The sequence below is a fragment of the Orcinus orca genome, chromosome 7 (assembly GCF_937001465.1).
Source record: "Orcinus orca chromosome 7, mOrcOrc1.1, whole genome shotgun sequence".
In the NCBI taxonomy this organism is placed as follows: domain Eukaryota; kingdom Metazoa; phylum Chordata; class Mammalia; order Artiodactyla; family Delphinidae; genus Orcinus; species Orcinus orca.
Genome location: NC_064565.1, coordinates 109,145,175 through 109,169,398, shown reverse-complemented (window position 1 = coordinate 109,169,398; position 24,224 = coordinate 109,145,175). Strand labels below are relative to the sequence as shown.

Genomic DNA, 24,224 nt, shown 5'->3' with positions numbered 1-24,224 from the left:
TCGCTCATTAAGATACCTATCAGAAGGATTATGTATAAGCACTGGCCTAGGAGGACACCAGGATTATACACCAGCAACTCACCATCTTTTCTCCACCATGGCTCCCATGACCTAGGATGTTAACAACACACTTCCCTAGGCATGCCCAGATTTTGGCAGGGTCAAAAAAGATTATTGCAAGCAATTAAAATTTGGACTGTTTTGCAAATCTATAACTAAAAATGATACATTAACAATAACCACTCAGCTGACTGCAGCTGCAGGTTGTCATTCCAGCCCTTTCTTTCCTACTCAGAAAAGCATAGGCGAGGGACTTCCCTGGGGGTCCAGTGGTTAGGACTCCGCACTTCCCTGCAGGATGCACGGGTTCGATCCCTGGTCAAGGAACTAAGATCCCACAAGCCTCATGGTGTGGCCAAAGAAAAAAGAAAAGCATAGGTGAATGCCCTGAGGAGTGCAGTTGCTGAGATATGATTGAATACCTCCTTTACTAAGTATCTAGTTTACTCAAAACCAAACCAAAGGAACGTAAAGCCTCATCATCAACAGAAAATCTCAGTCTTTCCAAACAGCACTTCATGTATCAGCAGCAATAGATGTGTAATCCCTCAGAACAGATGGTGTTGTTCCAGTGAGTTCCTGCTCTCCGGTAGAGGTTGTGGCTCGTCACAGTAGACGACCCACAGCTGACAAAACATACACATGCTTTTACTTAGTAATTCCACGTGTAGGAATATATCTTAAGTCAATAATCAGACAAATGTACAAAGCTCTGTGCACAGGGATATCCACTGCCTGGAAAGAATTTGTTTCTTCACAGATGATTGGTTCAATAAGTGATGCCCAATGTCATTCAGCTGATAGTGGACAGGTTAGAAGCCAGGCTTGTATTTAGATGGGTCCACTGTAAATTAAAATATCTCATATTAATAGTTTTGTGTATTACCTTAAAATTCTCTTCGGCAGTGGCCATGTTTCATTCCATACAACAGAAAGAATATCTGAGAAGAACTATTATGGGAAATTTTATTTCTTTATTTTTATTTATTTATTTACTTTAAAGAATAAATCAATTTTTAAATTATTTTTAACTTCAGAAATTTTATAGTTTTTTTTTTTTTTTTTTTTTTTTTTTTTGTGCGGTACGTGGGCCTCTTACTGCTGTGGCCTCTCCCATTGTGGAGCACAGGCTCCGGACGCGCAGGCTCAGTGGCCATGGCTCACGGGCCCAGCCGCTCCGCGGCATGTGGGATCCTTTCGGACCGGGGCACGAACCCGCGTCCCCTGCATCTGCAGGCAGACTCTCAACCACTGCGCCACCAAGGAAGCCCTATAGATTTTGAGTCGTCTTTACACTCTATAAATATCCACAATTCAGTAAATTATGGACACTGGGAAGGAGCATTTAAATAAGGAGAATGAATTAATCTTTGTTTTTATACCATAAGATTGCTAAAATGGAAGTCTAACAGGAAAACAAGCTATTGCACTGGCAAAAACTTCCTTCCCCACTCCCTTTCATACGGGTCCTTTACCTCTGGCATGGTCAAATAGATTTAGATAATATAATATTTTAACTGAAATGTACACCTTACGTGTACATTTGGAGGGGAAAATAGCTTTGAGGTTAGCATTGTGGAGGCTCATAAAAAGTACCAGAGGGAGGTCTCAGAAAGGAAAATCACTGGTTCAAAGTCAACCTCCTTTACCACTGAGCATATGGTCTTGGGCAAGTTGCTTATCATCTTTGAGCTATTTCCTCACCTGTAAACTGGCCCTATGCATATTACAGGTTGTTCTGAGGATCAAATGAGATTCCTTGAAAGCAATTTATAAACTAAAAATTGCTACACAAATGGAAGGTGTAATTCATCATTGTCATCAGCAGTCAGCAAAACATGAAGAGATTTTTCCACACTTACTGGTATTTTTATGTAAACCTTTAAGATAGTAAGATTTTATAAGCTAAAAAGAGTCCAAAATGGAAACCTTTGAGATTACCTAATACTGTAAGTTAAAAATCATAGAACTGAGTTATTTTATATGTAGGCTAACTTTTTCAAGAAAATTTGCCTTGGTGTAATTTCTCTGGTCTCCTGTGGTTGTCACCGTTTAAATGGTTCCCTTTCCCAAATGCCATAGCTTTTGCTTAAAATTTTAAAATTGCATCATATGTTATTCACCAGCACAGAGTTTACCTAAACATGCAATTTCCATTGGCTTGAAAAACGCTGCATTGAATTTGAACAAGCCTATCAAAAAGGCGTAGATCTGCAGCCTGTCTCAGGGGATTTTATATGATTGTATTGGGTTCAGTTCTACCTCCCTTTTCTCTATTTCAGAGAGAAAATACAGTACAGCTTAACTCACAGGTTCTGTTCTTAATATAACTGTGATTGGAGAGGCAAGGCTTTAATATTTCAGTTTCTTCATTTGGAGGTGGGAAAAGGCTGCCTTCCCTTTACCACAGGAATATTTTCAGGATGAAGAAAACAATACACAGTGAAGCTCATAGATCTCAAATTTGATTGGGAACAAGTATAGACTAACATAGGCTTGTTTCTCTTGTGTGTTATAATAAATAGTGACTGTGACCCCCATGGGTTTGTAAATAGAGAACCATATATTTTATTTGCAGATTCAACTGGTCATTTTCAGCACAGACTATTGGTTTATCCTACAAATATAAATTGTATTGATATTAAAGTCATACATTATAAATAAACACATGGGGAAGTCATCTTCTCTAGTAATCAAAGAAATGTAATTTAAAGGAAGTCTGAAATATCATTTCATCCTTACTAAATTCGCAAGAAAACAAATCAACAAATTAGAAAGTCCTCAGTGAGCACATGGAATGATGGTCTTGGGGCTGTGTGTGGGTGACGTGTAGGGCTGTGAGCTGGTAGAGCATTTATCCAAACCATTTGGCAACCTCTGTCAAGAACCAAATGCTGAATGGTCTGTTCTAGAAGACTCAGAACAGTTGGGCCTTTCTCTTCAGCACGTCACTGTCCTGAGAAGGGGACTGTAGTAGGTTTTTTTTAACCTAATAGATGTATCCACCAGATGTAATGTGTGGTTCTGGAATGGGACCTGGTGTGGACTCACCGGCTGTGAAGGACATTGAGGGGACGATTGAGAAAACTCAAATATGGAAGGAGGATTATATGATATTAAGGGTCATTATTAATTTTCTTGGCTGTGATAATGTTACTTTGGCCACATAGGAAAATGTTATTTTTCAGACTTACCTCCTGAAATATTTAGGGATGAAATTCCACGATGTCTGTGATTTACTTTAAAATCCTTGAGCATTTCAAAATGCATTAAAAAGAACCAAAAATTCTACTCTTAGGAATTTTTCCTGAGGAAATAATTTAATAGGAGAAAAAATTGATTAAAGATGTATAAAGATCATTATGCATAACAGCAAGAGTTAGAAATAACATGGATGGCCAACAGTAGAGAAAATTAGATTAATTAATTTAATTAGGGTTAACTCAATAAGCTATCAGCCAGTTATTTAAAAACAATAATTAGGAAAATGATATCAAACTTGGAAAATTACTTATGATGCAATGCTAGCTAATTAAAAAATCAGAATATAAAATTGTAGGCCTTATTTGCACATTTGTTATACATATGAAACACTGTATTAAATTGGTGGGATTTTAAGTGTTTTGTTTTCCATTTTTCCTTAATGTTATCTTTTCAACAGAAAAATTGTACATGTAAAAAAGTAAGAATAGAAAAGAAAGAGCTGAAGTTGGAGGTTTTATAGATTCACCACCTTGAAGAGCAACTACAACTACTCAGATGTTTGGTCCTTTTTTCTTTAGGACATTTGGGAGCACCTGGAGAGCAGGGCTTGCCCGGTGTTCAAGGACCTGGAGGACCACCTGGAAGGCCAGGACCGCCTGGCTCCTCTGGACCAGCGGGGTGTCCAGGTACCTCGAAAGGAGCATGGAGAGTTCCCGGGCACTCATCTATCTCTTGGTGTAGGGGAAGAAGCTGGCTCTGCCTTTTCCCCAACCTGTGACTTTGGACAAGTCACTTAAATGTACTATTCCTCACCTGTAAATTGGAGATAGACCAATATCACTGAGTTGGTCTGGTAGTAAACGAAGACAGCGCCTGTCACGCACCTAGGAAGATACCAGGCACAAAGTGATGGTCTGACAGAGGAAAGCTCCTTTCCAACCTTCCCTCATGCACCTACCATTCAGGAGGCTGGTTTCCTATTCTCCTTTAGACTTAAGCCAAACAGCACACATTCAACACAACATTTTAACGGCTCCTCCTCTTGCCAATTCAGAATCAAGTGAGCATTTCAAATCATAATTGGCAACTTTAATCACTCAAGTGTATTTTCTCCTCTTGAGATTAAGTTAGGAGGTCTAGAAAGAAAAAGTAATAAAACAGTATCCCAGTTACCCATAGATTAAGAATATAGATGACCTTCCCATTTCACGAAACTCATATCATCTGGGTATCTGCAAAGCCTCCCTGTCGTCCTCAGGTAATCCAGGGCTGCCTGGGCTGCAGGGACATCCAGGAGAAATGGGGGATCCTGGGCCAAGAGGCCTCGTGGGGGATCCAGGGGCACCAGGTCTTCCGGGAATAAAAGGTAAGTCAAAAGGAGGCCCGACCCATCAGAAAGCTCCCCCCGGTGATGCTCCCACAAGTTCACAGTGCCTTTCTAGCACCCTAATGACATGCTCTGGGGCCTGGCTCTTTCCAAGAATGCCTGTTGCCGCCTCCTGTTCTTTCTTACTTGGGTGGCGCTTGCCTGGTCTCTGGACCCGCTCTACCAAAATGATGCTGCTGCCCCCTCATTTTTTTTTAACATCTTTATTGGAGTATAATTGCTTTACAATGGTGTGTTAGTTTCTGCTGTATAACAAAGTGAATCAGCTATACATATACATATATCCCCATATCTCCTCCCTCTTGTGTCTCCCTCCCACCCTCCTTATCCCACCCTCTACGTGGACACAAAGCACCGAGCTGATCTCGCTGTGCTATGCAGCTGCATTTCCCCTATTGTTTTCCATGATGTTCCAGCCTTTTCATTTATTCTTTCCCCAGATAGTCAAGCTCCTGTTATGTCCTAGATTCTAGGACACAATTAATTGTGTGATACTAGGCACACAATTTTGAAGAAAATAGACATGGTTCCTGCCTTCACAGAGCTCACAGTTTAGTAGGGGAGACAGATATTAAATGTATTTTTGTCAGTTGTGCAAAGGAAAAGGAAAAGAGTAAGATGCTATGGAGAAAGAGGAATCAATATTTATTATCTTTGTTTGATAGAGAAACATTTTTTTCCTGATTAAGTTTTTTCCCTTTAGAAGTATAGTAGACTGGTAATAACCTAGGTCTGGTGGGATAGAATAGAATAGAATAGAATAATTGGTTATTAACAAATATTTATGCCCCTCCATACAGCCCTGGTACTTATTCCTTTTCAGTCCATTTCTTTCATTTTAGATTTTTTTTTCCCATGGGTACCTTGTGTATACCTCTAGCATGACACTTACGTTGTATCATATTTGTTTGTTTAGAGGTCTTTTTTAAAAAGCAAGAATCATTTTTTTAAATTGAAGTATAGTTGATTTACAATGTTGTGTTAGTTTCAGGTGTACAGCAAAGTGATTCAGTTATACATACATATATATATATTTTTTCAGATTCTTTTCCCTTATAGGTTATTTAAAAATGTTGATTTTAGTTTCCTGTTCTATATAGCAGGTCCTTGTTGGTTATCTATTTTATGTAGTAGTGTTAATGTTAATTAACATTAGTGTGTATATGTTAATCCCAAACTCCTAATTTATCCCTCCACCCCTTCCCCCTTTGGTAACCATAAGTTTGTTTTCTATGTCTGTGTGTCTATTTCTATTTTGAATATAAGTTCATTTGTATCTTTTTTTTTTTTTTTTAGATTCCACATATAAGCAACAGCATATCATATTTGTCTTTCATTGTCTGGCTTGCTTCACTTAGTATGATAATCTCTAGGTCCATCCTTGTTGCTGCAAATGGCATTATTTCATTCTTTTTTATGGCTGAGTAATATTCCTCTGTGTATATGTTACCACATCTTCCTTATCCATTCATCTGTCAGTGGACATTTAGGGTGCTTCCATGTCTTGGCTATTGTAAATAGTGCTGCAATGAATGTTGGGGTGCATGTATCTTTTTCGAATTATGGTGTTCTCTGGATATATGCCCAGGAGTGGGATTACAGGATCATATGGTAGCTCTGTTTTTAGTTTTAAGAACTATTTTTTGTATCCTTGGAACCAGTATATTCCTAGTAAGTCTGTTAGTTGGTTATTGTAAGTATTTATTTACTTATAGAAATAAATTTAAATATATTAATAAATTTAAAAAATTTTATAAATTTACTTTTATAAATAAATACAATTAATTAATTAATGGAAAAATAGAGAATGAACAACTGAACAAGTAGCTATGAGGTTGAGAGTCTGTCCTCACTTCGATCAATAGTTGAAGGGTCCAGCCTTACTTGGTAGGTTTCTATAACTGAGACCCCTCTCTCTCCTTCCTCCTTTTTCCTCCCACTTACCTTCTGCTCGTTGGCCCATACATACACTAAATTTTGGTCAAATAAAAAGTACTTCCTCTCAGAAGAATTGGAAATCCCTTCTTTTGGGCTTAGTCAGTCTATTGTTTTGCAAATCCAAGTAATGTTTCTCCACACTCTCACCTCTTCGCTCATCAGATAGATTTCAAATAACTCCAGTTGTCCAGCAAGTAGTAGTGTGGTGGTAAGTATTACCTGGTGCCTCTGTACAGAGGGAAGCCGTTTAGTTTGAAGAGTTGGTATACTTACGAATTTCTATGCAGCCAAATAAGCAGACAGGAAAAGCTCCCACCACAAGATACCTTTGTACTGTCCCCCTTCCTCTTCACTGGCATTTTTAGTAATGTGAAGTATAGTGATTGGTGATAAATTTAGCGTTCCAAGCAAAATAATTTTGTATTTTTAAGAGTTTCACTGGTTCTTGTGGCTGTTTCCTGTCTCTGGCAATCCCTATAGCCCTGGTGGGATATTCTTTGATGCTCTTTTGAGTGTCTGGAGGACAAAATTGATAAAGAACCAAAAGAAAACGTTTTGCATTACTTCTGCTGCATCTCCACTTCTTCCTACCCTCCTAGTTTAGTGAAATGGCAAGGATTTTCAAGTGTCCGGGTGCCATTTTATGCGCTCAGTTTGACTAAAATGACAAGGTTCATGTCGCTATGGTTGATTCTTCCTTCCCTTGAATTAGTTCACATTTATCACATAACTTCAGTATATGTTATTAAAAAACTAATAGCTAATGAATTTGACCGAACAACAAAATTACCTCCAATTACATCATAATTTGATGCTATGAAATAATAAGTTTGTTAAGAAGAGAAGGTGAGAAAATGAATATATCAACCCAAATATTAATACCAGTGCACAGACGGTTGCTGCAGTGATCCTTCCTGACCATGCAGGGACACTGTTTCCCTGCAAACAGCCCAGCGAACAGCACAGTCTTTAAAAAAAAAACCCACAAAACAGTGAAATACATTCCTAGGAATGAAAACGTCTCCAATATAAATCCATTGTTGCAGTTTATCATGCTGATAGAAAAATGAACCACACTCGGGCAGAAACGCTTTGAACTGAGAAGCTAAATATTTGAAGTATGTTCTAAATAAGTCAAAGGGACTGATTATCTTGTTTGAACAAACCAGCTGCTGAACTCAAAGTTGTTTGCTCCACTGGAACAAGCCATATGGACTCTTGAGTCTTGCTTGTGTTCAATCAGATTTAAACTTTAACTTCAACATATGTAAAAATGGCTTGATGCCTAGACTTAAATTTTCCAGTACCTATGCCTCTAAAAGGAAGATGCTCGATTTCCTAGTTAGGCATTCATATAAGAATGTAATAATGGAGGGCTTCCCTGGTGGCGCAGTGGTTAAGAATCTACCTGCCAATGCAGGGGACACGGGTTCGGGCCCTGGTCCGGGAAGATCCCACATGCCACGGAGCAACTAAGCCCGTGCACCACAACTACTGAGCCTGTGCTCTAGAGCCCGCGAGCCACAACTACTGAGCCCACGTGCCACAATTACTGAAGCCCGCACGCCTAGAGCCCATGCTTCGCAGCAATAGAAGCTACCTCAGTGAGAAGCCTGCGCACCACAGCGAAGAGTAGCCCCCGCTCACCACAACTAGAGAAAGCCTGTGTGCAGGAACAAAGACCCAACACAGCCAAAAATAAATAAATAAAATAAATAAATTTATTTTAAAAAAAGGAATGTAATAATGGAAACCTAGAATGATAAGCTTTAGCATGAGAATGTGTAAAGAATGTGGACTGGGTTATTTTGGTGGGTGGCAGGTAAACTATTTCATAAGAAAAAAGCACCTAGAAATGTCTCTTGTCAGCATAGAAATGCGGGGCACCTTACAGCTGTGAAAACCACAGAAATATCCTTCCCCTTTTCTGCAACTAGTGTCCTCCCTCTCCTGCCTCCACGGCACTTACCACTCTTGAGGTAATTGCCTGTTCGTTCTGTCAAGTCAGGGATTGTTTCTCTCTTGCTCTCATTGTCTGGTCAGCTCCTGTCACTAAGTGCATTTGGGGACTGAAACTTCGCTGTTAGGGCACCATGTCTTAGGCTGTTGTGTGTCCCCTTGGTAGGCACTCGTGTATTTTCTGAATCAAAAAAGAATTCAATCTTATTTCAGAATCTGTTTTGTTACGTTTTCCACTTCGTTCAACCTTTACCTGTGGTCACAAAGAAAGGTCTCTCCCTTCGGCTTTCAAGTTAGGGTGACCAGCTGTCCCGTTTTGCCGGGGACGGAGGGGGTGCTCAGGACACAGAACTTCCAGTGCTAGAACTATAAGAAAGTCGCCCGCAGTCAGGGACGAGTTGGTCACACTAGTAAAAGTGTACACCTGTTAAAGGTCCCTGGGGATAGAGTAGCATTTTCAGGCTTTAGAACAAAAGAAAACCTCAGAGAGGGAATCCAGTCACGAAGAGTCACCTGGCTCACATAGATAGAAGCTGGTATTATGATTATGGCTGGGGTGGGAGAGTAGATTCTCTGACTAGAGGGGGGGCACCCTGGCCTGTGAGTGCAGCAAGATGTGGCCTTAAGTGATGGTTGTTAAGCCCGAGGATGACCAGAGAGGTGAACAGAAAATGCTCATTACCAAGGAATGTGCTTTGTGAGACTAATTGCCTCTCCTCTGCCTGGTATATATTTTATGCATGAACAACTTTTTGATTTAGAGATGGGATGGATAAAAAAGCTTTCAGTAAAAAGGAAAAATTGCCCTGAAAACCCTACCCAGATGTAGCTGCATTCAATTTAGAAAGGTAACATTGCGTCAGATAAGGGTCAGCCAGTTCAACAATGGCGAGAGGCTGAGGCTGTGACAGTGCAGGACCTGGATGTGTTGATGTGACAACGGAGAGTTGGCAGGAGCTGAGACGTCCCACCCCCAGCCAAGTCCCCAAGCCATCAATCTTGGTGGCTTAAGCTGGAGATCAAAACACAGTGAAATAGCAGAGGAGTCTCAGAAAATGTCTTATCATTTCAGATGGATGGCAATAAGTATCCAGATTTGGCAGATGAAGGTCTGTGTGTTCTTTTGGTGCAAACTTGAAACATTTGCTCATAAATAGGAAAGAGAATTGGAGAATAAGCTCAGCCAGAACTGATAAAAGTGGTTAGGAAATAAGAGCTTTAGGGAAAAAAAGGGTGCGTTCCCCCTCCCGCTTTTTTTTTTTTTTTTTTGGTGCAAGACAATATAGATTATTCCCACCAATCTAACTTTTAGATTTAAAAAATAGAATAACTCTGTTTCTAGTACGATAAAAAATAAAATGGAACCAACTAACTGTTCCATCGTCCAGTAAGAAGTCTACAGAGGACTTGCTTTAATGAAGAGATAATAATTAGCACTTGAATTCTTTATATGCAAATGGATAGCACTAACTTCCTCAAATCTTACTCATCCGATAAATCTATCAATGAAAGATATGACATGCAAATAGAGATTGGAATCCACCCTTTTTTATAGCTTTCTCTCCACCTGTTCAATCCCTCACCCTCCCTGTTCCACACTTGGTCATTCACTGATTCATTCATTCACTCACTCATTCATTCGACAAACATTTATTGAGCACCTACTGTGTGTCAGGAGATATGCTAAGTGGCGGGATAGAACAACTAATAAGACCTGATCTCACACTCAGTTAATTCATCCAAAGTAAACCAGCCACCACAGACAGGATTGTTGTACAGAGTAGGATGGGCCTGGCAGAAGGGCATTGAGGGAGCTCTACACAGGTGTCATGGGGGTAGATGAGGGGCACTTCTCTGTGTTCGTCATAAGCTGAGGGTGTGATTATCACAAATTCGAGGGCTGGGACCCTTAACTGAATGAATGGCTGGCTGTGTTCTGAGGGGCTTTTAGCCTCAGATGAGAAAGAAAAGTTTCTGGTTGGAAGATCCATTAATGAAATAGGAAGGTTACCAGGCTTGGCCAGGGGCTGAGGAGAAGATTCTTTCTCCCCCATCAATCAGTGGGACGTGGGTGCCGCACTTGGCAGAAGCGCAGCAGCTGGGAGATGTTCTATGTCTGTTAGTTATCTGCCTCTTCCCCCCACCCTTCCCTTTACTTGCTTCCTACAAATCTATATATTTATATATGGCAAATATACATAACGTATTATGTATATGCTATATGTATTATCATATAAATATAGATACAAATACCTATATATTTATCAATCTATAGATTTATAGGTGTTCGGCTTTCAGTGACAACTTATGTAAAGTCAGATTAGTAGATGGCTCCTTAGAGAACTCTATTGACACCTGACAGAAGGTTCTAGAAGAAGATGCAGGCATCAGCGAGATCCTGTCTAATTACAGAGAATGGAGTTTGCATGATCATCGTGAAATAAATTTACTAGTTGCGAAGAGGCATCAGAGTGGTTCTCTTGGGAAGAAGGGGTGGCAGAGGAACAGCTGCAGGCACACCTGACCTGCAGGCCTGTTCTTTCTGAGTCACACAGTGCTCAAATAAATCAGTCGAGTGTGTATTCCCCAGGGTGCCACCGTCCCCACCTGTCCTTAACTGTCTTACTACCTTTATCCAGATAGATTCTGAAGAAACTAGGATCTGCAGACCGTGGAGTGTGGGAAGATCCTGGGCCTGGGAGGAAGGAAGAGGGCGTTTGCTCCCAGCCAATCCCTTTCCTTGTCTAGGATCTTTTTTTTTTTTTTTTTTTTTTGCGGTACGCGGGCCTCTCACTGTTGTGGCCTCTCCCGTTGTGGAGCAACAGGCTCCGGACGCGCAGGCTCAGCGGCCATGGCTCACGGGCCCAGCCGCTCCGCGGCATGTGGGATCTTCCCGGACCGGGCACGATCCCGTGTCCCCTGCATCGGCAGGCGGACTCTCAACCACTGCGCCACCAGGGAAGCCCTAGGATCATTTTATTGTTGTAAAATTGGAGGTCATTTCCTATACCAAGATTCAGTAATTCTAGAGTCTATCTGATTAGAAAGAGAGAAAGAAAGAGAGAGCGAGAGGTTCAGGATACGGTCATAAACCAACAGCACTGTGTTAAAACCAAAGCAAGTTATGTGATAGGATATATGCCCGGCTGAGGGATGGCGTGGGAGTTTGGAGTTCGGGGTGAGCAGATGTAAGCTATTATATAGAGAATGGATAAACCACAAGGTCCTACTGTATAGCACAGGGAACAATACTCAACATCCTCTGATAAACCAGAATGGAAAAGAATATAAAAAAGAATATATATATATAAGAAAAGTATGTGTTAAGCCGTCTTAACAGAAAACATCCATCAAATGAACGTATTTAGTGATGACCACTGGCATGGATTCTGCTTTGATAGTGATGTTCGGAAGGTGAGGTCTCCTGGTTCCTGCCTGGAGAATCTGTGGGTCCCCGTCAGCTAACCCTCCCCTGGACTGTGCCTGCAAAGTACAGCCAGAGGATGTACCTTGTGTACTTTGTGTCACAGACCTGTGATGTGTTTCAGGTCCCTCCGGGTCGCCCGGCCTGAACGGCTTGCACGGTTTAAAGGGTCAGAAGGGCAGCAAAGGCGCTTCAGGTAAGAGAAAACCCTTTGCAAGAGGCTGAACAGCAGGCAGGGGACCACGAGAGTCTGCTGGTATTTCCTCCCTTCACAAAATTCGGATGCGAAACTAGGACAGTGGTTTAGCTCAGATTCACAATGTTGGAACTGTTTTTAGTGCTGGTGATGACATATAAAAAAGACACTTGAGAAAACCCAATTTAAGCAGGAATGGTTGGTTAACAGTGCCTTTTGTTGATACTGCTTGTGACTGTCTATTAAAAATACTCTGAGTAATCGCTTAGGTGGAGCTAGCTTCCAAAATGTTACGAACAACCAATAAATAGTCGGGATTTGGGGGTATTGTTTTGTTTTATGTATAGTCGTGCCAAGTACAACCACGTGGGTCTAATTAGTACTTCTAGCATCCTTCAATAGCCTGCTGCTAAAACAAATTACCTGAACAAATTGCTGTTATTTTTGATACCACAAATAGGCTCATCATCAAGATCTTAGCTTGTTCCATTATTTGGATAGAATGCACATCGGTTGCATTAGTTTCTCAGGAAAAGAGCTCGCAATCAGACAAGGTAGCTGGAATCAGACATGCAGATTTGGGGGCTGTTGGAAAAGGATTGGATTGCTGTGCTGCGTGGTGTGAATCTGTTGTTGAGGAGGGACAAAACCTTGGTACGGTTTGGAAGGTCAAGAAGTAATTTACCTCACTTAGGATTCAGTTAGCAGCTCTTCCAAATAGTCTGGTAAAACGTGTGGCCTCTCCAAGAAACCAGTGAAGTTCTGCCTTGTCAGCGTGAAACTGCACATTCCTTCTCTTTATTTGCCGGTTTCCACCTTAAATTTCAAGCCAGTTTATTGACAGTCACTTATCGTCGGATCTCATTCGTTTCACTCCTTCCACTGTAGAGGTTGAAGGGTCAGTAAGCTGTTGTGTTTTGAAATCTGGGAAATAACCATAAAATAAATCAAAGCTATGCTGGACAAGTGTGACGGGTCATAAGACAGGAGACGGCGACCCAGGAAGGGTGTGCGGCCATCTGGGTCACCGTTACAGCCAGTGTTGAGCCTCAGCAGGGCCGGCAGCATCCCTGTCACATGCCTATTGAGAAGCAGTTCCTTTCCAGGCCCCACAGCAGGGACACACCAGGAGAAGATGCAGTGCTAATGCTGTTTTCCTCGTTAAGGTTCCCATAAAATGGGCCCACCTGGTCCAGTGGGAATGCCCGGGCCAAAAGGCCAGACAGGAGACCCCGGGAGCCCAGGAATTTCTCCTCCAGGACTCTTCGGAGACAAAGGTCCCCCAGGTCCCCCAGGTAAGAAGCAGCATGCTTTTCCCTTCTCTCAGTAACTAAATCCAAGCCTTCCAAATGTAATGAGACTAACAACTGAACATGTCCCTTCTCAGGGAGACCTGGACCGCCTGGTCCTGCAGGTGCCCCAGGAAGAGCTCTTAAGGGTGACATTCCGGACCCGGGTCTGCCTGGAGATCAGGGACCTCCTGGCCCCAGTGGTCCAAGAGGTATGAGAAGAATCATGGCAAAGGATGGTGATGCCCCTTTCCTTAGATGCTGCCAGCTGTGTAGGGATGGAGGAGCAGAGAGTGGCCGAGTAGAAACACCTTAGCAGCCCCATCGATTTGGCAGATGGAAACAGGGGGAGTGTGGGCAGTGGCGGGCTCCCAGGACGGGTGCTTAGGCCCCTCACACTTCTGTTTCAACTCCATCGGACCACCTCTGACTCAGAGCAAGCCTTTCCCATTGTCGGCTCGATGCTGAGCGTGAGGGTGCAGGAGTGACAAGCAGGAGGCCATCATGTGGGTCTCAGCGTCCACACAGAGAGCACTGCTTCTGGCCCAGGGTGACAGGACCCAGGCCTGACTCACACACAGGAACAGTCTCCTCATGTGCTGCTAACATTACGTGTTGTTCCTCGCGTCATTTCACTGGGACAGACTCTAGCCAGTCAATATTTAACAAAGTAAGACTGGACCAGAGATGGTCAGGGGGTTGGAAAAAGACTGTGGCTCAGTGCAATTTTTTGCCAACTGGCAGGCGATCACATTCCTGCTAGCTCACAGAACTCTTCCAGAGAGACAGAAACCTTAAAATCTTCAGCATTTTAGTAAGGGTAGGATAAAATATATAGTTCTCTTTTACACTGAGAAAAATAAAAATGCTCAAAAATGTGCTGAGAAGTTTAGAAGCTCAGTAGGAATTGAATTTGGGCTCAATTCCCATGTGTAGACTCTGGTTTTCAAATAGGATTTTAAATTTAATTGAGCGGATATTCCTTTTTCATCAGCCAGATTTTCTTAAAAGCCTATTATCTCTCTCTCTGTCCACCCATGCATCTACCCATACATTCATCTACCCATCTATCCATTTACCCATCCATCCATCCATCCATCCATCGTGTGAAAGCAGCAGGATGGCAATGCAAGACAAAATCATAAACTGATACTGCCAAAAGGAGTGGCTCTGAAAGGAAGGGAGGCTTTGCTTAGCTCATTTTGTTTAACAGTTACTAACAGACTATTCACACCATTTCTCAACTTGGGCTGCAGTATTAGACATACTGTTTCAACTCTGATACTACTGACTTAGTTACTCTAATTCCTTGCATCCCTTGCTTGTAAGCCATTAAATTCCTTTCCTTAAGAAGCTCGCAGGCAGCCAGCATGCACATTTGACTGAAAGAATCTTTTTGCCTACTCTCTGTGGTCAGGAATACCCGGGCCTCCAGGGCCCCCTGGGAGGGTTGAACTTCTGAAAGGTGAACCAGGTGACTGTGGTCTGCCGGGGCCTCCAGGTCCCCCAGGCCCACCAGGCCCTCCAGGACGCAAAGGCTTCCCAGGATGTGATGGAAAAGATGGCCAGAAAGGTATGAATGCAAGTAGTTCTTTAAGTGGTACTGGATGACTTTCATTATTTAGCCCTTAAGGGTCTGGGGTATGCACCACTATGAGGTATTTCTCATTTCCTGTGGAAATAGTGACTACATTTCCAAAATGTCCTGACTTTCCCAGAGTCCTAAAATTTGGGTAATAGTTGGACAAGTAAGAAGAAGAGACACAAGTTCATCTTTAGCCCCTAATAACATACTTGATAATCTTCTAGACAAGAACTAAACAATAGAAATTTAATGCAAGCTACGTATGTAATTAAAAGATATAGTAGCCACATTTTCAAAGTAAAAAACAAAAGAAATTTTCATACTTTATTTTGTTTAACATAATATATTCAAATATTATTTTAACATAAAATCGATATGAGTTCTCAAAGGGATAATTAGGTCTGGCTGTACAAACCTGGTTCTTGTCCCAAATAAGACACTCCTTTCTGCTGCTGAAATCTGGTGTGTATTTCACACTTACGGCACAACACAGCTTGGACTTGCCAGTTTCAAGTGTTCAGTAGCCGCATGTGGTTAGTGGCTTCTGTGCTGGACAGTTCAGTTTTAGACTGCTGACTTTGTCTTTTTATAATCACAAAAGAGTCTGCATTACTGAATTCCCCCAGTATTTAAGGCTAAAATATTTATTTTAACTAATTTTTACCTAACTGCTAATGTTTGGGGACCTTAGTTTTTGGTTACGAGAATTTTAGAGAATTATGAGGTTCATAGGACATTTTGTTGAGAAGAGACCAATAAAGCTTATCCATTTTACCTCCCTATGTCATAAATAAGGAAGCTTGATACCAGAGAAGCAAATGTTGGGCTTCCCTGGTGGCGCGGTGGTTGAGAGTCCGCCTGCCGATGCAGGGGACACGGGTTCGTGCCCCGGTCCGGGAAGATCCCACATGCCGCGGAGCGGCTGGACCCGTGAGCCATGGCCGCTGAGCCTGCGCGTCCGGAGCCTGTGCTCCGCAGCGGGAGAGGCCACAACAGTGGGAGGCCCGCGTACCGCAAAAAAAAAAAAAGCAAGTGGACTTGGGTTGGGATTCCAGGGAGGGCTTCCCTGGCGTGATCTGCACGCTACAGAATGAGGAGCACTTGCTGGACGGGGGGAAAGGAACAGTATGTGCGAGGCACTGAGTGGCTGGTGTGGCTGAAACTGAGAGAGTGAGGAAGAGGGGGTGGGAACTCAGGGTCGGTGGTCTCCAGACAGTGGAGCATCTTTCCTTATTTTTCCTTTCCGTCGCGATCCTTTGTCTCCAGAGAAAGTTCAAGATGACTGGGCTCTTCATTCTAATTTAGTTTTGTCTCGGTCATGGAACAATATTCCTTAGTCCGGTTGATGGATAGTTATGTTTCCTTCAGACAGAGGCAGCTCTTCTCCACCTCGCAGAAGAAAGTTGGGGTCCATTCTGCACTCTAAGGCTGGCTTTGCCCTGCATTTTGCTGGAGTGAACCTCTGAATTCAGCCCATTGAGCTGTCATTATCTTTATATTGCTTCCTTCTAGTGCCCTCCTTTTCATGTGTTTGTTTTAGGACCAATGGGATTCCCGGGGCTGCAGGGGCCACCTGGAACTCCTGGGCCACCTGGAGAGAAGGGTTTACCTGGACCTCCAGGCAGACAGGGGCCCTTGGGTCCTCCAGGTAAGCTTCTAATGCCTAGTCATCTCCACCCAGCAACCTCCATACAGTGTTTTGTTGAAATATTTACGATGAGGGTCATCTTTCAGAAGGTAATTATCCTGAAATTACCAGCAAGTTCTAATAAGTTAAGCTTTTTCTGATAAAGATTATGTTTATCTCAGGCTGCACTACAAAGTCTCAGGTTTGTTAAACTTATTTATTATCAAAGCAAGTAAGTTTGAAAGTTAGGAGTTGATTTTACATGTACTATTTCTAAGGTAAATAGCTATAAATCTGTGTTCCCGCACACAGGAGGCAAAGACTGATTTGATTATTGTATGTGAAGACTGTATAGTCAATTCCTGCCCCAAAATTCCCTCCTATCGATTCTCCTAGATGTTTTATTAAACTTTTCCTGTAAAGTACATTAGTTGCTATGAAGATGAAAGGCTATTCGATGTAAGCTCTGTAGACAACAGGTTTTCATCAGAGAGTCAAAATAAGCAAAGGGTTGGAAGGGCAAACAGACGTGTATTTGAGATTGGCAGAAGTAATACCTTTGAAGATCCTAAATCAATACTATGACAGTATGGTGTCAGTTCAGAATATCTTGCAGTCTCATAAATGAGCACTCTAGTCCAAAGAATGAGTACACTGCCCTGCTTTATGATGGATCACAGAACAGCATGATAAAGAACTTATACTGTGATTCACCTCTTACTTCCTTTCTGTGCATAATCTACAAAACTTGGCAAATTAATATGGAATTTTCAGAAGCCTTCGAATGGACGGAATTTCTACATACATTAAATTGGGGCATATTTGCCGTAAGAATTCAACTCGAATTTTATATTGTGCAAGGGAGTTTCACTTCAGGACTTTCTAGATATGAAAACTCCATTAATCATAGATGTTCTTGTCAGTAACATTGATGTGGACTTTTTATGTAAATAAGATGCTGTCATTCTACTTGTCATTTCACTTTTGTCCTAATTCACACATTTATAATCTCTTTCTGCCCTATGAAAATCGTTGTGTGGCCTCATTGTCTGGGCTTTGGATCTCTCCAGGTTCCAGAGGTAAGCATTGCTATAAGATGAATCATTTCCTCTAAATCTCATTTGCAGTCATTTCCGTACTTGCCTTTTTCACTGTATGTGTGAGTGCAACTTCGTTGCATTTTTTAGATGGGGTGCTGTAATTATATTAGGTTTTAATGCCTTTGCTTCCTCGTTACAGATATGGTAACCCCATATTAGAGTGCCCCAATGCTGAGCCTCATTACAGGTTGTCAAGGCGGCGTAGAGACTCAGCTTATAGAATTTCAATTCAGGCACAGAGTATGAGTGCTTTCTCTGTGAAAGGCTACAGTACATCAGGTTTCCTTTCTAAATTCTACAATATAAATACAGAGAACGTCCCTAAAATAAGTAGCATCAACAACATGAAAAGCTGGGTCCTTACTACCCAGTAAGGGGCTGTGACGAGCCTTTCCCATCACACCCAAAGTCCACTGTCAAGGAGCAAGTTTCTTTGTGTGTTAAAATGAAAATGCCATTATTCTTTTCAACTAAGTGTTCACTCAATCCTCCACAACGCGAAAGCAACATATGATTTTGTGTCTGGCATTTTTAAAGAGAATAAAAAGAGTTTCTCAAAAGAAGAAAAGAAAAATCGTGAAAGTGTGCATTTCTTCTTTCCAGGCGTCTGTTATTAACCCTAAGGGACGTTGCCCTGAATACAGACACCATTTATTATTTTTAGGGCCCTTACAAGAGATACCTCGGCCCCTTTCTTTCAGCATCTGGTTTGTCAAAAAGTAAAGAAATGCAAAATCAGAAGTTTAAGAAATCCTGCTATTTTAAATGTTTATATTTTTAAATTACTATTGTGTATTTAATGAGTTTCACTTCAGTCCTTTTAGTGTCTCTCTGACTGTATATGTAAACTCACTGGAATATAACATCAACATCCTAAATGTGAAGTACCAGCCAAATGCCCGCCCATCCTCCACTAACCTGCTTCCTCCCCTCTACCCTCACTGGTGAATTCCCACCATAATGCACCAGATTATCCAGGGAAAGTAGGAAATACCTACATGCATCTCTCTCGAGTCCCTCAGAGCGAAAAAGCCAAGTTGTACATTAAACTGTATGTACTGTAAAAGGGTCTCTAACTTGGTGTCACTTGTGGTTTCACACCATATTTTCGAGGAGGTTAAATTCCAAACAGCTTATAGGGTTCAAGTTCATTTTTCCACAGGCACAGTAACTACCGTGTAGACTACGTTGTCATGGTGGCCAGGTTTTCTAGGATTTTCTCACTGCTTTATCACTGTCCTTAAAATTATTTTGCACATTTGTATGAATTTTAAGAAAACCATAAGTAATCAGTGATGTGTTTTACAATATGTTGCATTTCTTAGAATTCACCACGTAGGTGTTCAGAGTTCTCAGGGAAGGCATTATGGGGTGCGGGTGAAGAGGGCAGTTTTGGAGCCAGGATGTCTTGGATTTTTATCTAGACTGTGCCACGTAGTAGCTTCGTGACCTTAGGTATGTTGCTTATTTACCTGAGCCTGACTTTTCTTCCCTGTAACCTGCTAATGACAGCAGCACACACACACAGGCTGGGTGGGAACATTCACTCATAAAGCACTTAGCACGAGGTCTGATGCGTGATGACGCATCTAGTAAGTGTTAGCTGTTAGCATTGTGGCTTAGTGTCATTATTTCTTTTTCCTTGTGGAATGTTTGCAGGGTGACTGAATGAAGATTTAGCAAAAAAAAACCAAAACACAGTTTTTAGAGCTGTGAATGTGCCCAAGAAGAAAAAACATATTAAACCTTTAGGGCAGTGGTTCTCTAAGTGAGATTCCCCATGTCAGCACCATCAGCTTTACCTGGGCACGTGTTAGATATGTAAAATGTTGCCCCACACCTCCAGACCTACTGACTCAGAAACTCTGGGCTCTAACAAGCCTGACAGATGATTGTGACGTGCTGACGTCAGAACTGCAGCGTTCCGGTGGTGCTTCTTAGCCCTAGCTAATATTGGAATCATCTGGGGAGTTTAAAAAATTAGTAATGCCTGGATTCCACCCCCAGAGATTCCTTTTTAATTATCTAGATGGGGTGCTGGCAGCGGTATCTTTGAAAAGCTCTGCAGATGGGATTATTGTAAAGTCAAGCTTGAGGGCACTGCCCGGGCCACATCCTATACCAATAAAACCAGCATTTCTGGAGTGGGACCCAGAAATCAGTATTTTTATAACTCGCCTGGATAATTCCAACGTGCACTCAAGGCTGAAAGTCACTGCCTCAGTGCCTCTAGCAGTCCTGAAATTGTCCCCTTGAGTAGCAGACACTCTGGAAACCCAGGTGGCTGCAGTGTAGACTGATGAATTAGGGTGATGTTAAGCTGAGTATGAGGAACACACCAGGACCTCTCCCCATGCCACCTGTGGCCAGCTCCTGGTAAGAAACGGCCCAAAGATTGCGAATCCTGTGAAGGTCACCACGTGATCGCTGTCATGGCCCATCTTCACTATTTCATACTTCTTTTGCTTTCTCTGAGATCCCATTCACTCACTCATTCAGGCATTCAGTCATTAACAGAAAGCATTCTAGAAGTTTTCACAGTGACCAAGACAAAGCCCCATCTTCACAGAGCTGACACTGGATGCTTGAAGATGCTCGATAACATTTCAGCGTAGTGTCAGAAGCCCATCCAGCTCGAGACGGCAGAAGGACCTGGTTCATAAGCATTTGAATCCCTCACACAGGTGGTGGTTCTAATTGCAGGTGAACCTGGGCCCCCTGCAGACGTGGATGCTTGCCCCCGAATCCCGGGGCTTCCTGGGGTACCAGGCCCAAGAGGACCAGAAGGAACCATGGGGCTCCCCGGAATGAGAGGCCCCCCAGGACCAGGTATGAACCTCACACTGATTGTTTGTTACTGGCAGCATAGGTTGCTGAAATGAAAATCTGGGTGTTTGCTACGTAGCTTTTTGGTATGGAGCCGCAAAAACTAGTGGGGATGAAGCAGTGGAAACCTCCTTCCCCTTAAACATTTTCTCTGCATCTGTCCAAAGGTTTAATCATGTAGTAACGGGATCGACACATCCCTTCTATTGTGATGAGGAACGCCTACTTTAATCTTTTACTTGTGGGCAGCTTTGGGCATGAGGGTTTTTTTTTTTTTTTTTTTTTGCGCGGTATGCGGGCCTCTCACTGCTGTGGCCTCTCCCTTTGCGGAGCACAGGCTCCGGACGCGCAGGCTCAGCGGCCATGGCTCACGGGCCCAGCCGCTCCGCGGCATGTGGGATCCTCCCGGACCGGGGCACGAACCCGTGTGCCCTGCATCGGCAGGCGGATTCTCAACCACTGCGCCACCAGGGAAGCCCGGGCATGAGGTTTTGAAACCTCTTAGCACCACAGAGTAGATGCTCTGTGAGTAGTCATTATTAGGTGTCGATGTGACCTTGAATTAAAAACAATTGAATTGGGACCCAGTGGAGCAGAACAGCCTACAGGAAGGGAGAAGGAGGTGTATCACTTGGAAGAGGAAAAGGGAAGAGGGGGAGGGTCACGATAAATTATGGCAAAGATCGCGTCATTCATCTAACGGATCTGAGCATTGCTCAGTCATTGTCAGGGTGGCAGGATTCTTATTTAAGTATTTAAACCAAACCATTCCTTTAAAAGGTGCCCTCCCAATGGTTTATTTTCTCTTCATATATCCCCATCTCATTGGGTAATTTACAAAGAGATTAGAGAGTTTAGGCTGGTCATCTAGAGATAACTTATCTTTTTAGACCAGTGGCAGTGCCTGTGGTTCTAGATACCAAATTCTAGAAACAAATGTGCAAATTAGCCTAAGAGGCATGAAACCATTCATTCCTCTTCCTGGCTTTCCCACTGCCCAGCTGTGGCTCTGGCTCCTTTTGGTTCAGGGCCAAAGAAATTGGAAGTAAAACCGAATTTTGCACCACCTGTTTTTGCTTGTGTTTCCCCAAACTCAAGTAGCTAAGGACCCAAGAGATGTCCCGGTCCGCTGGAGTCTGTGTAGTTCTTGGGTGGCATCCCGAACAGCTCTGGAGCCTTGTTTATGTTAGTATGGGGTTCTGTTGTTTGTGTTTGCTGCATTGCATCTGCGTTTGTGCGGTTAGTATGGGGTTCTGTTTGTGTTTGCTGCATTGCATCTGTGTTTGTGCGGTTAGTATGGGGTTCTGTTGTTTGTGTTTGCTGCATTGCATCTGCGTTTGTGCAGTCAGTTAATTGAGTGTGGATGGGAGCAACTTCCTTTAACGGCCCACAGGCGCTGGGAATTGAGAGTAGTTACTTTTTTTTTTTTTTTGGCACTCTTTGCATGAATAAACCCTTAGTCAATAAACTCATCACTCAACCTTATTTTAAAACCAGGCTGCCTTGTTGTGTATATATCTGCAATATTGAGGGCTGGTCCCATCCCCCCTTTAAAAAATTAACTTTTAAGTAGAAGATGTGGCCTGTAATGGGTTTCTGCAAATTCATTTCAGAGAATACTTCCAGACCCCCTCTACTCTTTTTTTTTTTATATTTATTTTTGGCTGCGTTGGGTCTTCGTTGCTGCACGCGGGCTTTCTCTAGTTGCGGTGAGCGGGGGCTACTCTTCATTGTGGTGCGTGGGCTTCACGTTGCAGTGGCTCCTCTTGTGGAGCACGGACTCTAGGAGCGCGGGCTTCAGTAGTTGTGGCACGTGGGCTCAGTATTTGTGGCTCGCGGGCTCTAGAGCGCAGGCTCAGTAGTTGTGGCGCACAGGCTTAGTTGCTCTGCGGCATGTGGGATCTTCCCAGGCCAGGGCTCGAACCATGTACCCCTGCACTGGCAGGCGGATTCTTAACCACTGCGCCACCAGGGAAGTACCCCTCTACTCTTTATAAAATGCAGTACTAGGTGTTGTGGGCAATACAGATGTGAATGAGATGTGGGTCTCACAGCCTCATGGTAGACATAGCTGGCAGATCATAAGTAATTCTAAATAATGGGAAATTATAATTCGTGTTTTGAAGGAGTTTCAAGCAAAAGGCATTAGGAAAACGGGATGGGGAGAGGTAATTCCAGCCTGGAGGATTGCGGGACTCTTAAGACCCCAGCAAGAGCTGGCATTTGAGCAGAGCTTGTAAGGAGAGATTGGACTTTGAGGAACCAGAATTGTCCAATAGGGAGATGGCAGGAGCGCAGTTGGGGCAGGTTGGCCTAATAATCCAGAAACTGAGAACCGGCTACATCTTTGCTGCTCAAAGTGTGGTCTGAGGACCAGGGGCAACTGAGGCCACCCCCCAGACCCACCTAATTAGAATCTTAACAAGATCCCCGGAATATTTGTATATACATTCAAGTTTGAGAAACCCTAACTATATTATATGAATGCTGTCCTCAAAAGAGTCAGCTAAGGGTGATGCCTTCTTGAGTGACTCTGTCCTAGCTCTAGGTTAAAGTCACCTGGAGGGGCTTGAAAAAATATTGATGTCCAGGGCTCATCCCAGACCAGCAAAACTCAGAGGGAGACAGGGCCCGAGCATCAGTGTTTTGAGAAAGCTGCCCAGATGACTGTAGCAGGCAGCCAGGGCTGAGACCCATTGCTTCACCCCAATATCATTAGAGACCAGATAGGTAGTTGGGTTCACCTACTGTGGTGGCTTTGGAAAATAACCGAAGAAAGTGACAAAGAAAAAAATCAAATGGGCAAATTCTGCACACTTTAACTTAGTAGTTATCTTGGGCACATAAAAGATTGTCTCTGCAGAGATTGTGAGCTTCTGAAAGAGGGCTGACTGTCTCTGTGGTCCAGGTGTGATCACCTGTCATCTCGAATTCCTCCTGACTTGGGGTCGGATGGGCTTATCCAGCCGCAGGTGGCCACAGAACGGCCGTCTCTGGCTTCCCGTGCCCTCTCCTTACTGACGTCACTGACCCTGCCTGCTGACAGTGGGGACACCCCGAGGCCACCGTTGTGCCACAGAATGTGATTGTTATGTTAAAAAAAAAAAAAGTGCACAGTCCTTCCCGGGAAGCGTCACCCACTTTCCCCAGCCGTCTAACAGTGTGGGCTGCACTGCTCTGTGGTCCAGCTTCCCTGGAGCTCCTTTTGGCCCTGCTGTGTACCCGCTCCCAACCCACTGCTTTCTATGGGGCCCCCTCTCCTCTGATACAGCCCCCAACCCAGCTCCTGTTGTAAAGAACCCTCCTTGCCAGCAATGTATTCCTTGGTCCTCTCTCCCTGTCTGCTCCCACTGGCCACCCTAGATGCATTGGCCGTGCTATCCAGTTACTGAAAAGTGACAGGTATATTCTAAGGGTCTAAAGTGGCCCAGCCGTGATGGACTTGCGTCATCTGTCCTTTTCTGAAGGCGATTCTTTCAGCAGGGTGTGTGGGGCTGTAAAGACCACCCCAAGGTTGGTTGTGAAGGATCAGCTGCCCCTGCAAAGTACCACCTTCGCTTAAAATGACATTGTGGTTTTCTTCCTGTTTTCCCTCAAAAACCTCTTTCATTGCTAAGCTGATTTTGTAT

General features: G+C 43.1%; 1 protein-coding gene across 1 annotated transcript in view; it reads left to right on the top strand.

The window, feature by feature from the left end:
- COL4A4 (collagen type IV alpha 4 chain) overlaps positions 1-24,224 on the top strand; it is a 133,307-nt gene that overhangs the window by 98,419 nt on the left and 10,664 nt on the right. The window contains exons 35-43 of the mRNA XM_049712195.1: positions 3,843-3,950; positions 4,523-4,630; positions 12,097-12,168; positions 13,335-13,463; positions 13,556-13,669; positions 14,875-15,030; positions 16,583-16,690; positions 17,740-17,748; positions 20,473-20,598. Of these exons, the coding sequence (XP_049568152.1) occupies positions 3,843-3,950; positions 4,523-4,630; positions 12,097-12,168; positions 13,335-13,463; positions 13,556-13,669; positions 14,875-15,030; positions 16,583-16,690; positions 17,740-17,748; positions 20,473-20,598 (930 nt within the window). The remainder of the gene's footprint in view (positions 1-3,842; positions 3,951-4,522; positions 4,631-12,096; positions 12,169-13,334; positions 13,464-13,555; positions 13,670-14,874; positions 15,031-16,582; positions 16,691-17,739; positions 17,749-20,472; positions 20,599-24,224) is intronic.